Consider the following 14,404-nt stretch of genomic DNA (forward strand, 5'->3'; position numbering starts at 1 on the left):
AAATTAGATCAGTATTTCACTTAACACAGACACCCAAGTGTTGGTTATGTGTGCTAGAAGCTCAGATCTTTTGTACATATGTAGAACCATGTCTAAGTTTTGTTATCACATCTATAAAAAAAAGGGACCACAATACAGCTGATAGTTATAATTATACAATAAATCAATAATTCTGGAGAGTTTTTGAAGACGTTCCTCTTTCTCGTTCCTTTCATATTGTGTTCTTTTATAATACACTGGAAAAATGCACTTCATATATTTCTGAAATCCTTTTTTTTTTTAACTGAGCCAAGCTTATAAAAATGTTGAGATGTTTTTTGATTTTCGCATTTCTTTTAATTGCAATTCTAATTCTACTGGGAAATGAAAGCAAGTTACATTTTGTCTACATGTATCATTTCAATTCTAGCAATAGCCTCATTCAACAAATGAGAAAACTTGTGAAACTGAAAGGCCAAAGTAGATTAAAAACATTTATGTCTTATATTGCTTTTATTTGTGCCACCTTTAAATTATTTTTCAAATGAAAGAATACCAATATAATTTTATCCACTAATATGATGCAAAGGATATCACTCATCTATCGGGTGATGTAGGTACATTAGTGATAAAGTAGCTTTCTAATGACCTGTATTAGCTGCAAATGCTTATTGGTTATGGCCGTGGAGACTGGAGTGTATGTCTAGCCAGAAGCTGGAACTGAAAGTTGTTTGGGGTTGTATGTTGGGACCTAAAAATTATGAGAAGAGAAGATGAACAGTGCAATTGCCTTTCAATTTTGGGCATTAAAAATAATGTTTAGTCTTGGTACATGCATAAAACGTTACCTTGTCGGAGTGTGAACTGAGCTGGGTGTCCCTTTAAGATAAAAAGAGAACATACGCATACAATGAGTATAAACAGTAGAGGATACTTTATGAACTCAAATAATGATATCTGATAGATATGATTAACAATGTCACTATTTCATCACTTACTAAAACCATGTTCATGTACTGAATTTACGCTTGACATAGAGATGGACGACCCTGGGGGTGTCTAGAACAAATGAGACGCAAAACAGTCACACAAAGATTGCTTATTTTGCTTATCTTGAAAACTGATGTATTATTATACTAAATAAACTATATATGCTAGAATATATTAAAGACGACAACTTACTGTCATGCCAAGTCTGGAATATCTAAACCTCTCCAAAGTGTCACCCGAACTTGCAAGACATTTAGAATGGGATTGTATTATTTGAGAGAAAGCAAATCTACTTTATAAAAATAACTGAGATGATAGAATGCAATGTACCTGAGAACTCTAGAGCGAGGTGTGACTGGGAATGTAATGGGAGATGAAATGTGATAAGAACAAAATATAAAGAGCTTTAGTTTTTATAAGAGGTGAGGTTTCAAGCTATGACACTTGCTACCTGGTGATGTAACAGCCACAGGAAGAATCATTCTTGGAGTTCCTCTGAATAGGGAAAGATTATATGTTAAAAGTTTTATATTATATTATATTATATAGTAATATATAGATATAATTCATTTTGAAGTTTTATTAAGTGTTAAGAATGAGATTATGTGTTTTTTGTAATCAATTAACACTGCTTTTGTCATTTTTTACAAGATGGACAAAATTTGTCACCAAAAAAGTCATTCGGTTAAACCAAAATTTCAGTTTTACTGAATAACGATATTTTTCAAACAATGCTAACAGGCTGATATCTAGCTAGCTAGCAAAAGTACAATCAAACATTTTATATTTAGTACAAGGTTTTTAAATATTACAACGGGACGTGAGCATGTGAAAACATGAATTTTTCAAATTTAGTTACTTTCATGACCATGTGGTCCTTTGCAGGTGTCTGAATGATGTCACATCCTGTCACATGATGCTGACCGCATGACTTGATCCAAAATGGTCCCTTTATATTGGTTACTCCAAATGACATCAATGAAATTAATTTTTCCGGACATTCTTTCTCATAACAAATGACTTGTGCAAATTATTTTAATGTCATGTTGCACTATGTTGATATATGATGTTATAAAATCATGCCAGAATAAAAAAATATATACATTTAATACATTTTAAGATATTTTAATCACAAATTAAATGGCTGTATTGGCCTTTGGACGGTTAAACCGAATTACCTTTTGACACTTCAAAATCTTTAAAATACCTTTATATGTAGCAAAATATAATTAAAACCTTTTGGAGATCTAGTTGTACTACCTTACATACTTTTGATGTCATATCTTTGGTTTTTATTAATATTAAGGCCTTTGGACAAAAAAATGACCCGTCACGTCATTGACCCCAATATATTATGGCACACATTTACGCACATAGATAATTATCTGTACTTACCCATTAATCGGAAACCTCCCTGGAGAAGTCTGTGGAGACGAGAAGAATTATCACATCTGAAGAGAACGGAAGTTAGAAGGCAAGTGAGGGACATGCAATAAGAAACTCTTACCCTCCTCTGAGAGAGCGGCTTCTTTAGTTCTTCGTTCTCTTGTTTCAGTGCAGAGACTTGCCTTAAACAAAGCACAAGTAACTAAACAGTCTCATTTTAAGTGCCACTGAATATATCTCAAATCTAAGCCTCAAATTACCACCTGTGACACTCATCACGAACTTCTTTCAGCTTTCGTTCCAGTTCCACATTCCTGCTTCTTAAGAAAGCAAAGACTCGCTCCTTCTGCCTTTTCTGAAAAATAGCAATCTGAAAAACATTTAAATTTGATTTATTTGTGTTTGCTTAGGGCTTGATGTCACTGTGATGATTTTGTGAGTTCACAGCAAATGTTTGTTTTTAGCCTTCCAAATGCAGTCGAATATGAATGAATTGGGACAAATAGATATATTTGATAAGGAGAAAATGACTGAGACCTGTGAAATACGTTCCAGACGAGCCTGAATGAGTTTCTCTGGATCTCTGAAAAACATCTTTTCCTGAGGCTTCATCTTCACAAAATGAAAACAATATGTAAGAAACAGAGGTTGGAAGGAATAGGTGAAAAATATTGTTTGTATAAGTAACTTAAACTGTTAACTGTCACCCCCATTTTTTTTAAGACATGAAAATGCACTATCCAAACTTAAATGGTTGTAATTCAAGAATACTTTGGTATATAGACCTAAGGCTTTCACTTACATAAATAACTTATGTAAGTGACAGAGAAAAAAAGTTAAGTTTAAGTTTATGAAAATGTAAAAATATAATATTTTTAAGTTTTACTCTAAAACTGAAAGGAAATCAAAGCCAAAAATCTGAACAAGTTGTGTTCCAAATTTCAGGTAGATATCTTTAAAAATGAGCTTTCAGTAAGATTTTGTTTGGCCGCAGTACCACACTTTTTCACTAGATGACATCCAAGCTCCATAACTGACAATACAAAGGCGCCTCCATTTTCATATATGGTTTGAGTGATCTGGACCATATATTTACATTATTTTCATACAATTTATGAAGTAGACATCATATATAGAAGTAGTATGGGAAGTTTGGCAGAATTTTATATGAATTCAGCCTCTAATAAACATAAAAACAACATATATGTGGGTTATAGATCGTCGCCACAATCATAAATTTTTAAACACATTTAATAATAAATATTAATGGTTTTCATTTTTATTCTAAGCTATTTAAGACAACTCCATCTGCTTTCATTAAACAATTTGAAAAAATCTGCACAATACCGCTATTTTCTGCAGTTTTTCATTACTTGAGAGGTTGATGACAAAAAATGACAAAATGGCTTCTTATAGCATGTAGGTCACCTTATATGTCGCATATAACTTGTTCATGTTGTCACTCTCTTTAATAACCAAAGTGTATGAACAGAAATGTATTTATCACTCCAAACAACAAGTCCAGCTCCAAAGTGAGCCATGGGACCCTCAGGGTGGGCCAGATGTGTGAATGTGCCATCAGGTTTCTCTCAGGTTAACTCACCTGATCAGATATTTGTAGGTAGTTACAGCTGGCATTACAAACTCGGCACTGACCTTTAGAAGAACATATTACACTTTCTTAATGATTTAGCTTATCTTCGCAAATAATAAATGAAATCACAACACACAAAATCACGAAATTAGTGTTTTTCGGACTCACTTGACTTTACGCAGTTCTCACAAAATATATGGCCACAGCTGGACACTATGAATTTTTTCCCTTCTCTCACGAAACAGTTGTTACAGTGAAACCAGTTCATTTCACCACCTAAAAAATAAAAAATATATATAACATTAACTGATTATACCGGATGTAACGTCATATTACTAAATACGTTTTATGCTAATCATGTTGTAGCTAGCAAAATGCCTAATGCGTTAAAAAGCATTTGTCATAGTATAAACATTTTTTTATCGTAATAATTCACCAGAAGTTGGTAAAGTAACGTAGTAAATTTATCTCAAGGCAAGCTGGCGTCGAGTGAGCGTCGGCGTCGTCACGTCACTGAATGGCGGCAAAACAAAATCCTGAGGAAAACTACAGCAGTCAAAATCAAAACAGTTTTAAGTTCTCATAAGAACTAAGAGAGAGAAGGTTTTAGGACAACTTTAATGAAAGCGTTTGATCCACTTCAAATGTTGACTACTGTATTTCAGCGCCATCTCCTGGCCAGTTTAGTGAAGTTAGTAGTTTAAAAAAAGTAGTAGAAGTTAAACGTAGTTTAAAAAAAAAAAAAAAAAAAAAACATTAGTGCAAATCATGGTGCAAATGCTCAAAAGTCTGTCATTAAAGGATTAGTTCACTTTTAAATAAAATTTTCCTGATAACCCTTATGAAAATGAACCATGGTTTTACTACAAATAAAACATGGTTATAGTTAAACCATGGTAACCACAAATTAACCTTGCTACTCTAATCATAGTTTAACCATGGTATATGGTAAAACTGTTTATATAAATGGTAATCAATTAGCCAAAAAAAACATGGTTACTACACTTTTACTATAATAAAACCATGGTTAATTTTCGTAAGGGAATGTCCTACGCCTTCCCTATTCTACTTATGGAAAAAAAAATGACGCGCGTTCGTTCCGTAAGTTGAATAGGCTCTTTGAAGCTGCACTGCAATTTTGACCTTCAACCGTTTGGGCTCCATTGAAGTCCACTATAAGAAGAGTAATCCTGTAATGTTTATCAAAAACCTTAATTTCTTTTCGACTGAAGAAAGAAAGACATGAACATCTTGGATGACATGGGGGGTGAGTAAATTTTATTTAATTTTATTTTGATTTTAAAAGTAGACTAATCCTTTAACCAAATTCATAATCCCCAGGTTCATCAAAACAGCAGGACAAGCACATTGCCACTGGTTTTCAAAAGCTGGATTGAAAAGTATTCTGGATTTCCAATATTTTCAGCAGCATTTGCAGTTTGTAAAAGTTTTTCATTCACACTAAAAACAAATGTTTGAAGGCAGCTATAAAATAAAAGATTGTAAGAACCTGACAGTAAATTTTCATCACTAATAAGGGTAATAAAGCAATAAGTAAGCTTACCAACAAAGAAAAAGGTTTATGAACAATGTTTTGACATGTTTAAAAAAACAAAAAAACAAAAAAAAAAAACGATATGTATCCATACCTTAACAGTCCTTAAAAATAAAATAAAATAAAAGTGCATTGCAGACAGTATGGCAGGAGGACAAGCAAAGGAAGGTGTCAGTACTAATTATAACGCTTGACATGACAAGCATACACATACATGCACATGAAACACCTATACAACATGATCAGTTCATTTTTAATTGTATTTAATGAAATATTTGTTCAACTTTTTAATGAAATAAATGTTGTTGCTATGGCACACTAAAGATGATAGTGTCAATTTACTGTTAAAGAAAATGATTTCAGCTGAAATTACCTGTTCTTTTTATATTGGCCCATTTTACCTGAATGTTGTGCCATGGCTCAAGTAGTAACCTGCTGATACTCTAACTCAATTTTAAAATTATATTTTTTAAAGAGCCCCATGCTAATTAATAAGAAATCTTATGCATAGCTTATTTGATGGTATTACAAGTCATTTACCAAAATGTGGCCCATTTCATCAGACTTCACCCTATAAATAAGAGAACAGCATCCACTTTATAATACTTTATTTCTCTCAAGAAACAAGTTGAACAGGCACAGGTAGAGAGCTCCACCCTTAGGACGTCTAAAACAACTCCAGTGGTTTGGATGCACCCATCTTTGGAAAAAATTAAACATGAAATGGGTCAAAATGGAATAATAATAATAAAAAAATAATAATAATAATCAACAAAGATCGCAAACCTTGTCAAATCCATAAGGCATGACCCAGTCCTTAGTTTTCAATAATAACAAGAGGCCCAAGCACAGAAGTTGAAGTAAAGGAATCTGTAGATCATGCAGTCAGGTTATGTCCAGTAAAACTCATCGAAAAACTCAAAATGATTCTTCACATGAACTCTTGAAATGGTGCCTACATGTTTTTCACCTCATGGAAGCATCATTCAATCATGGTTTGTATTTTAAAGCAAAAATGGGGAACATTCACCTGCTGTTATTTCTCTTTTCCTTCTTCCTTGACAGTTTGTGTCACAGCAGCTGCAGAGAGAACTCTGGGATGGATCATCAAACAACACCCATCTGCAAAGATAAAGAGCCTACAGTTTTTTTTTTTAAAGCCTATTGGCACATAAAAATTGTTCTTTTAAGAAATGTTAATTGAAAGGTTCTTTGGGGAACCTGAAGTTGTTCAATGGCATCACTGTGAAAACCCCCTTTAGGAAACTTAAATTGAATGCTGAATACTTTGATTTAAAATTAAGTTATCATACCTTGAGCTGTTCCTGTCATACTGACAAGCTTTCTTGCTCCTACCCAGGTCTCTTGGGTCCCATGCCACAAGCATGCAGTGCAGGTACACCTGAGGATGGTGAATAAATAAATAAATAAATAAAAAATAAAATAAATAAAGACAGACGCCCAGACAGACAGACAGACGCCCAGACAGACAGACGCCCAGACAGACAGACGCCCAGACAGACAGACAGACGCCCAGACAGACAGACAGACGCCCAGACAGACAGACAGACGCCCAGACAGACAGACGCCCAGACAGACAGACGCCCAGACAGACAGACGCCCAGACAGACAGACAGACGCCCAGACAGACAGACAGACGCCCAGACAGACAGACAGACGCCCAGACAGACAGACAGACGCCCAGACAGACAGACAGACGCCCAGACAGACAGACAGACGCCCAGACAGACAGACAGACGCCCAGACAGACAGACAGACGCCCAGACAGACAGACAGACGCCCAGACAGACAGACAGACGCCCAGACAGACAGACAGACGCCCAGACAGACAGACAGACGCCCAGACAGACAGACAGACGCCCAGACAGACAGACAGACGCCCAGACAGACAGACAGACGCCCAGACAGACAGACAGACGCCCAGACAGACAGACAGACGCCCAGACAGACAGACAGACGCCCAGACAGACAGACAGACGCCCAGACAGACAGACAGACGCCCAGACAGACAGACAGACGCCCAGACAGACAGACAGACGCCCAGACAGACAGACAGACGCCCAGACAGACAGACAGACGCCCAGACAGACAGACAGACGCCCAGACAGACAGACAGACGCCCAGACAGACAGACAGACGCCCAGACAGACAGACTGACGCCCAGACAGACAGACAGACGCCCAGACAGACAGACAGACGCCCAGACAGACAGACAGACGCCCAGACAGACAGACAGACGCCCAGACAGACAGACGGACGCCCAGACAGACAGACAGACGCCCAGACAGACAGACAGACGCCCAGACAGACAGACAGACGCCCAGACAGACAGACGCCCAGACAGACAGACGCCCAGACAGACAGACGCCCAGACAGACAGACGCCCAGACAGACAGACGCCCAGACAGACAGACGCCCAGACAGACAGACGCCCAGACAGACAGACGCCCAGACAGACAGACGCCCAGACAGACAGACGCCCAGACAGACAGACGCCCAGACAGACAGACGCCCAGACAGACAGACGCCCAGACAGACAGACGCCCAGACAGACAGACAGACGCCCAGACAGACAGACAGACGCCCAGACAGACAGACAGACGCCCAGACAGACAGACAGACGCCCAGACAGACAGACAGACGCCCAGACAGACAGACAGACGCCCAGACAGACAGACAGACGCCCAGACAGACAGACGCCCAGACAGACAGACGCCCAGACAGACAGACGCCCAGACAGACAGACGCCCAGACAGACAGACGCCCAGACAGACAGACGCCCAGACAGACAGACGCCCAGACAGACAGACTTGCATCTTGTCCGATGGCAAACTTGAAAGCTTGAAGACTTAGCCTGATCTCTGACAACTGGTTTCTTGGCAGAAACCTGGAATTTGTCTTTTTGCTGTCTACCAGACACCTTTAAAAAAAAAAAATGAATTACACCGGAATCAATTTTAAAAAGGTAGTGAGACCAAGAACTCTGCTAATGACTCCACTGCTGTGGAATTAGAAAACATTTTATGGCTCCAGAAAAAGCAAACCAGGTCTTCACACATACCCCATATTGGTAATGAGTGGGTAAATTTGAGAATCTGGACCCAATTCTGGTGTTGTGGAAGCCACACATTCATCCAGGAGCAGTATTAATGGCTGATGGGTCTTCTGGTCAACTGAAGCAGCAATTGGGATTGTTGTGCCTAGTGAGAACGTTGTGGTAGTGGCCACACCACTGAAGTCATCTACAATTAGAAAATTAGTCATAAGATCATTGTATATTCAAGAAGAAAGTCAAGAATGTTTCATTACAAGTATATACACACCCTTCATGAGAGCCATACGAAAGGTCAGATCTCCCTGGCCATGTATATGAAACAGCAGTGGATCATACAGAGGCGGCGCCCAGTCTTCTGGCCTGAGAAAAAAAACAGCCGTTTTGATCATTAATGATTGAAGGACTTGGAGCAGCAATAAGACCAATTAAAATGGAGGACGAGGTCTTGAATAAATGAATGGATAAAGCCATAACCTTTCATATTCACAGGCCACAGGGTAATAAATTTGTTGAGCTTTTGACAACGTTGTAGAAGTGATCTCAGTCTCATATATAACCTCATTGATTGTCACCTATGAAGGGGAAGAGATTGAGGAGAGACTAATGAATAGATTTTATTGTGATTTCAATACATTAAAGTTCATAAAACAATTCACACCACTGATGAAACCAATATATACAAGGAACGTAACTTCTCAGCACTGCAAAGATGCCCAATCACAGCTTCAATCTTTGTGTCACATGTAGAGTTGTCAAATGTATTTTGGTACCAAGTCTGGACTGAAATTTTGAAACGTGAAGCTTTGCACACCGTTGAGCGGATTTGTAAACCCCTCCGATTGGCCATTGTGTTGACATGCTCATCAAATTCAAACACTTCCGTGTACTTTCAAACGCTGCCATGCGTTGATCATTCTAGCCAATCACAAACATACAAACATCCGCTCAACAGCTCGTCAACGCAATGGCCATTCAGAGGCGTTTATGAAACCGCTCACCAGAGCTCAAAGGGTCACATTTTTAAATTTTCAGTACCGACTTGTTCTGAAGTCTATGTTTTCCATGTACAGATGTCTCCAAATCAATTTTAAGATTTGATTGTGGCGCAATGAATTCCCCATTAGGACAGCAAGTACAACTTACCATCCTCCGAATATCACAGGCCCCAAACTCAGCATAGAAGATGGCCTCGGACCCTTGAGGTTTTACAGAAACCTGGGTTGGAGAACAGCCACCCAGGCGGAGAAGGGACAGATCCACTTGAGAGTTTGCTTCGGTCCATCGCACAGACATAGAGTTTTTGCCACAGTCCACAGTAACTGCTGGAGGGGGATGAATTTGGAGATAGCCTTAGAATCAGTGTGTACAAAATTCAGCAAAAGCGTGCAATGCTTGGTGTTAAAATGCTCCATCTGCTACAAGCTGCATATTACCTGCTTGTGCCACTAAGAAAACAGCCAGACTTAAAAACACAACAAGCATCAAAAGGGAAGCCATTTTGAGAACGTGCTGTTGCATACTTCCAGGAAATACTTATGCACCTTGATTGATATACCTAATTAAAGGATTCCCATCTGAAATGCATTGTTCGGAGGAGCTTAATTAACATCAGCTGCTAATGTTCTGGTTGGTCAAGTGGGTTAGTTTTATGCTGATGGCATTCATCTTGGTTGTGAATTATATGAATGCCAGATAAAGGGGTTTTGCAACATGCAAATTTAATTAGAACCAATCCACTAGCATTTTGAAACTTCTGGCAATGTTTGCAAAAACTAGTCTTTGCGTCCAAATGTAATTGCTCCCTGGCAGTAGCCTATTACAGCAGGTTGCAAAAACATACTGTTTTTTACTAGCTCAGACTCTGATAGTGATCAGATAATCCAAGGGGCCATTTACATGATGCTGTTTAAACTAAAAACTTATGTATTTTGTCTGTTCGTTTACACAACAACAGCATTTATGGGGCCTGAAAATGGAAACCTTTTGTTTTTGGAGTTGATACCTTTATAATCTCTGTGTAAACTACAAAAATGCGAATTTGTGAAAACGGTAATGTCTATAGGTGTGTAATGATTCTTCGCAAAGTGACATCAACTACTGGTCTGGCATGCTAATACAGCATTTATGATCATTTCTGCAAACCCGTGTTAGTCGGCATGCAGGAAAAAAAAAAAAAAGCAAAAGGTTTTTGTATATTTTTAGAGAGTATACAGTTTTTAAACTTTCCTTAACATGTCATAACCTGCTCCCTTATAGCTGGAAGTAATCAGAGCGAAATATTGAGATTTCATGAGACATTTATGAAGACAAATCGATGCATCACTTTATTTTGGTCAAAGAGATCACAGCATGGAAAAGTTTCAAATAATAGACTCAAAAGATGTTTCACAGTCTTTTAATGAACAACATCACGATGTTTAAAATTTAAAGCAATCAAAATTGGCTGCTCCTAATGACTCCTTCAGACCACGAATAAAGAGCCTAAAGTAGAGACAGAACAAAGTTAGTTCACTGTACAGAATGGTTATTCATTCAGCACAAGAATATCATGTACAGAGTAAACGCCACTGACCTGTCCATTATCCAGTGCATCACCAGACATGAACTCAGCCTACCAATGAGAAAAACAAACCACTGCTATATGCATAATCCGAAATACTACCATAGGACAGTATTAAACATTTCTAAGAACATAATTACAAACCTTTCTCTGAGATGATGGATGGCATATCAGAGTAAAATCATGCTGAATCTTCAGTGACTCTCAAAGGCCCTAACACAGACTTTAGTACCAGTCCTTGAGGAGCTGAAATACCAACACAATGCATGTTAACTTTAACCCATTTGCAATATTTATCAGTTATTCCGCATCATGCTTTTTATTTACCGGAATCTGTGTCCCTCTTTTCACGAACTCCACATGTTGAATCACAGCACTGACAAAGAGAACTCTGTAAAGGGTCATCCAAAAGCTCCCATCTGTCAATGAAGGATTATATTTCCCAATAAATCACATCAGCACGTTGAAGGAATTTAAAGGGTTAGTTCACCCAAATATGAAATTTCTGTCATTAATTTCTCACCCTCATGTCGTTCCACACCTGTAAGACCTTCGTTCATCTTCGGAACACAAATTAAGATATTTTTGATGAAATCCGAGAGGTAATTGACTCGTCACATGACTGTTTTGATGTCTTTAGTACCTTTCTGGATCTTGGAAGTCCAGATTGCATCAAAAATATCTTAATTTGTGTTCCAAAGATGAACGAAGATCTTACGGTTTTGGAATGACATGAGGGTGAGTAATTAATAACAAATTTCATTTTTGGGTGAACCAACCATTTAAATACAAATCAACTACATACACTTACTCTCCTGTGGCTTTATTATAATTGCAGGCCTTCTTCACATCGTTGAGGTTGTCAGGGTCCCATGCAATTAATTTGCAATGGATATAGACCTGCGGAGTGGGTGAGGGTTATTAAACAGATGTTTAACAAGTTAGCGCATTCCTATGAAGAGACTCCCTCACCTCTTGTCCCACGGCGAATCTGAATGCTTGAAGGTGAAGCAGGAGCGAGGAGGAGTGAGATCTTGGTAAAAACTTGGAGAAACTTTTCTGACCATCCACAAGACACCTAAGATGGGTTCACATTAAAGGATTAGTCAATTTTTAAAGAAAATTTTCCTGATAATTTAATTTACTCACCCCCATGTCATCCAAGATATTCATGTCTTTCTTTCTTCAGTCGAAAAGAAATGAAGGTTTTTGATGAAAACATTCCAGGATTTTCTCCTTATAGTGGACTTCACTGGACTCCAAACGGTTGAAGGTCAAAATTACAGTTTCAGTGCAGCTTCAAAGAGCTTTAAATGATACCAGACGAGGAATAAGGGTCTTATCTAGTGAAACGATTGGTCATTTTCGGAAAAAATAAAATACAACTGTATATGCTTTATAAACACACATTATCGACTTGCACTACTTACGGACCGAATGTGGTGCCAGTTTCGTTTTTTTTCCATAAGTAGAATAAGGATGGCGCAGGACATACAGCGTAAGCTTTTTGAAGTATACAGAAAGTGGAAGCACATGAAAGGTGATAATTTGTGTTTGTAAAGCATATACAGTTGTATTTTTTTTCGAAAATGACAGATCGTTTCGCTAGATAAGACCCTTATTCCTTGTCTGGTATCATTTAAAGCTCTTTGAAGCTGCACTGAAACTGTAATTTTGACCTTCAACTGTTTGGAGGCCATTGAAGTCCACTATAAGGAGAAAAATCCTGGAATGTTTATCAAAAACCTTCATTTCTTTTCGACTGACAAAAGACAGACATGAAAATCTTGGATGACATGGGGGTGAGTAAATTATCATGAAAATATTTATTTAAAAGTGAACTAATCCTTTAAGTCAGTTATAAAATACGGCCACTAAATTGCAGCAAATAAGGAAGATCTAACGTTGGATGTTTCAAATAATCACAAATATACACACCCTTTATTGGTGATGATTGGATATATGAGAGTATCCGGGTAGATTTCAAGGGTTGTAGAGGCTACGCATTCCTCCAGAAGCAACACCAGTGGCTGATGGCCTTGCTGATCAACACCAGCCCAAATAGGTACAAAAGATCCCAGTGGAAAGACACTGGATTCTGCAGGGCCACTGAAATCATCTGGAGAGAATTTTATTGTAGGTGAATTATTGTTAGAACGAGAATCTAAGACAATATATCAAGATCCCCCTACATACGATTGAGAATCGCCATTTGAAAAGCCAGTTCTCCATGACCTTGTATTGCACCAGTAGAAAGGCTCTGGAAGGCAGGAGTCCAACCCTTTGGCCTGAAGACGGAATCTAAATCATTGTACATCATAGATGGGAATGATTTTGGATTGAGTGTTCGGTTTTTTGAAGATGTTACCTGTCATTCACACATGTAACTGGATAGGTGAAAGAAGGAGGGTTGGGTTTTGGCAATGGCCTGTAGCTTAGAGTGTTCTCGTACACCAAGTATTTCCATGTAGCCTAATCAGAAGGGAAGGAAAAAAAAAAAATTTCCATCACTATATTTTCAGGATTCTACGATTACCAAAATCAGAATGTGAACTCACCGTCCGTTTAAACGCACACCTACTAAGTGGATAGTGAAAGTCTGCCTCTGCTTCTCCATTTGACATGTTTAAGAACTGTGAAGGAAAGCAGCTACCCAAGAAAAGACGAGCAGGATTTCCAGTCATCGATTTGTCTAGTTTCCACTTAACATGAATAGACTGTTCCTCACATGTAACTTGGATATCTATAGGAAAAGAAGAGAGGAAGTACTTTATTGTACGCCTCAAAGTTGAACAACTCTGGTATCGGTGTTTGGGACCTGGTCTCAAAGCAGGTTATTAGCAAGCAGACCAACAACAAACAAACTAATAATTATCTCCTGGTCTTTAAAACATGGTGTTACATGTTAAGAACTTATTATATTTTTCTTGTGCCATGATAAACATTACCAGGATTACTATCTTCGGACTTCTCAAGTGCTGTGGCAACTACAAAAACAAAAATACACAGGTAATTCATGATCAGACAGTGGACAAACCAAGTTGCAAACCAAACTATGAGCAGCTGAAGCAGTTATCAGTAATTTACCACAGCTGACACACCTGACAGGGGAGGAAACGAAAAAAGCAGTATTTACACACTAATTGGAAGGTATGCTACTCTAAATTTGCATTATAATTAGTTTTGTAGAAATCTACAATTCTGTATATAATTTTGGCGGGATTTATTTTATTGAACCGAGCAAAAGCGGAACCATCGCTATAA

General features: G+C 38.1%; 3 protein-coding genes across 4 annotated transcripts; all 3 read right to left on the minus strand.

Moving 5' to 3' along the window:
• Nucleotides 1–606: 606 nt before the first annotated feature.
• Nucleotides 607–4,217, minus strand: LOC137003828 (RING finger protein 212B-like). Its single transcript, XM_067364086.1, has 12 exons — nt 4,118–4,217; nt 3,959–4,011; nt 2,893–2,967; nt 2,619–2,725; nt 2,477–2,537; nt 2,365–2,393; nt 1,421–1,464; nt 1,300–1,324; nt 1,162–1,210; nt 978–1,038; nt 828–858; nt 607–730 (listed from the first exon to the last, which is right to left on the minus strand). Exons 1-12 carry the CDS (start codon nt 4,215–4,217, stop codon nt 655–657), a joined length of 711 nt encoding a protein of 236 aa, XP_067220187.1. The 3' UTR covers nt 607–654.
• A 1,878-nt stretch (nt 4,218–6,095) lies between these two features.
• Nucleotides 6,096–10,182, minus strand: zp3f.1 (zona pellucida glycoprotein 3f, tandem duplicate 1). 2 transcript variants are annotated; one of them, XM_067363435.1, is made up of 10 exons: nt 10,014–10,182; nt 9,724–9,899; nt 9,055–9,152; nt 8,849–8,940; nt 8,587–8,767; nt 8,340–8,445; nt 6,818–6,906; nt 6,535–6,626; nt 6,291–6,374; nt 6,096–6,204 (listed from the first exon to the last, which is right to left on the minus strand). In XM_067363435.1, exons 1-9 carry the CDS (start codon nt 10,096–10,098, stop codon nt 6,322–6,324), a joined length of 972 nt encoding a protein of 323 aa, XP_067219536.1. In that variant the 5' UTR covers nt 10,099–10,182; the 3' UTR covers nt 6,096–6,204; nt 6,291–6,321. The 2 variants fall into 2 exon arrangements, with proteins under 2 accessions (XP_067219536.1, XP_067219535.1); XM_067363434.1 differs by having other exon boundaries at nt 9,724–9,902.
• A 768-nt stretch (nt 10,183–10,950) lies between these two features.
• On the minus strand, nt 10,951–14,160 carry zp3f.2 (zona pellucida glycoprotein 3f, tandem duplicate 2). The gene is made up of 11 exons (XM_067363453.1): nt 14,089–14,160; nt 13,699–13,883; nt 13,509–13,612; nt 13,337–13,428; nt 13,079–13,259; nt 12,113–12,218; nt 11,952–12,040; nt 11,468–11,559; nt 11,285–11,386; nt 11,153–11,191; nt 10,951–11,061 (listed from the first exon to the last, which is right to left on the minus strand). Exons 1-9 carry the CDS (start codon nt 14,156–14,158, stop codon nt 11,322–11,324), a joined length of 984 nt encoding a protein of 327 aa, XP_067219554.1. The 5' UTR covers nt 14,159–14,160; the 3' UTR covers nt 10,951–11,061; nt 11,153–11,191; nt 11,285–11,321.
• Between the last annotated feature and the right edge of the window lie 244 nt (nt 14,161–14,404).

The sequence above is a fragment of the Chanodichthys erythropterus genome, chromosome 16 (assembly GCF_024489055.1).
Source record: "Chanodichthys erythropterus isolate Z2021 chromosome 16, ASM2448905v1, whole genome shotgun sequence".
NCBI classification, from domain to species: domain Eukaryota; kingdom Metazoa; phylum Chordata; class Actinopteri; order Cypriniformes; family Xenocyprididae; genus Chanodichthys; species Chanodichthys erythropterus.

Bases quoted from the DNA above. Each gene is read 5' to 3' on its own strand.
- LOC137003828 (XM_067364086.1), bottom strand. From the start codon at position 4,217: ATGAACTGGTTTCACTGTAACAACTGTTTCGTGAGAGAAGGGAAAAAA. The intron at 1,325-1,420 runs GTAGCAAGTGTC...TTACATTCCCAG, and splicing joins TGTGGCTGTTACATCACCAG to TCACACCTCGCTCTAGAGTT. The intron at 859-977 runs GTAAGTGATGAA...TTTATCTTAAAG, and splicing joins AGTACATGAACATGGTTTTA to GGACACCCAGCTCAGTTCAC.
- zp3f.1 (XM_067363434.1), bottom strand. From the start codon at position 10,098: ATGCAACAGCACGTTCTCAAAATGGCTTCCCTTTTGATGCTTGTTGTG. The intron at 8,446-8,586 runs GTATGTGTGAAG...TTTTTTTTAAAG, and splicing joins CCACTCATTACCAATATGGG to GTGTCTGGTAGACAGCAAAA. The intron at 6,627-6,817 runs GTATGATAACTT...TTATCTTTGCAG, and splicing joins TATGACAGGAACAGCTCAAG to ATGGGTGTTGTTTGATGATC.
- zp3f.2 (XM_067363453.1), bottom strand. From the start codon at position 14,158: ATGAATTACCTGTGTATTTTTGTTTTTGTAGTTGCCACAGCACTTGAG. The intron at 13,884-14,088 runs GTAATGTTTATC...CTTTTCCTATAG, and splicing joins GTCCGAAGATAGTAATCCTG to ATATCCAAGTTACATGTGAG. The intron at 11,560-11,951 runs GTAAGTGTATGT...CTTCATTGACAG, and splicing joins TATAATAAAGCCACAGGAGA to ATGGGAGCTTTTGGATGACC.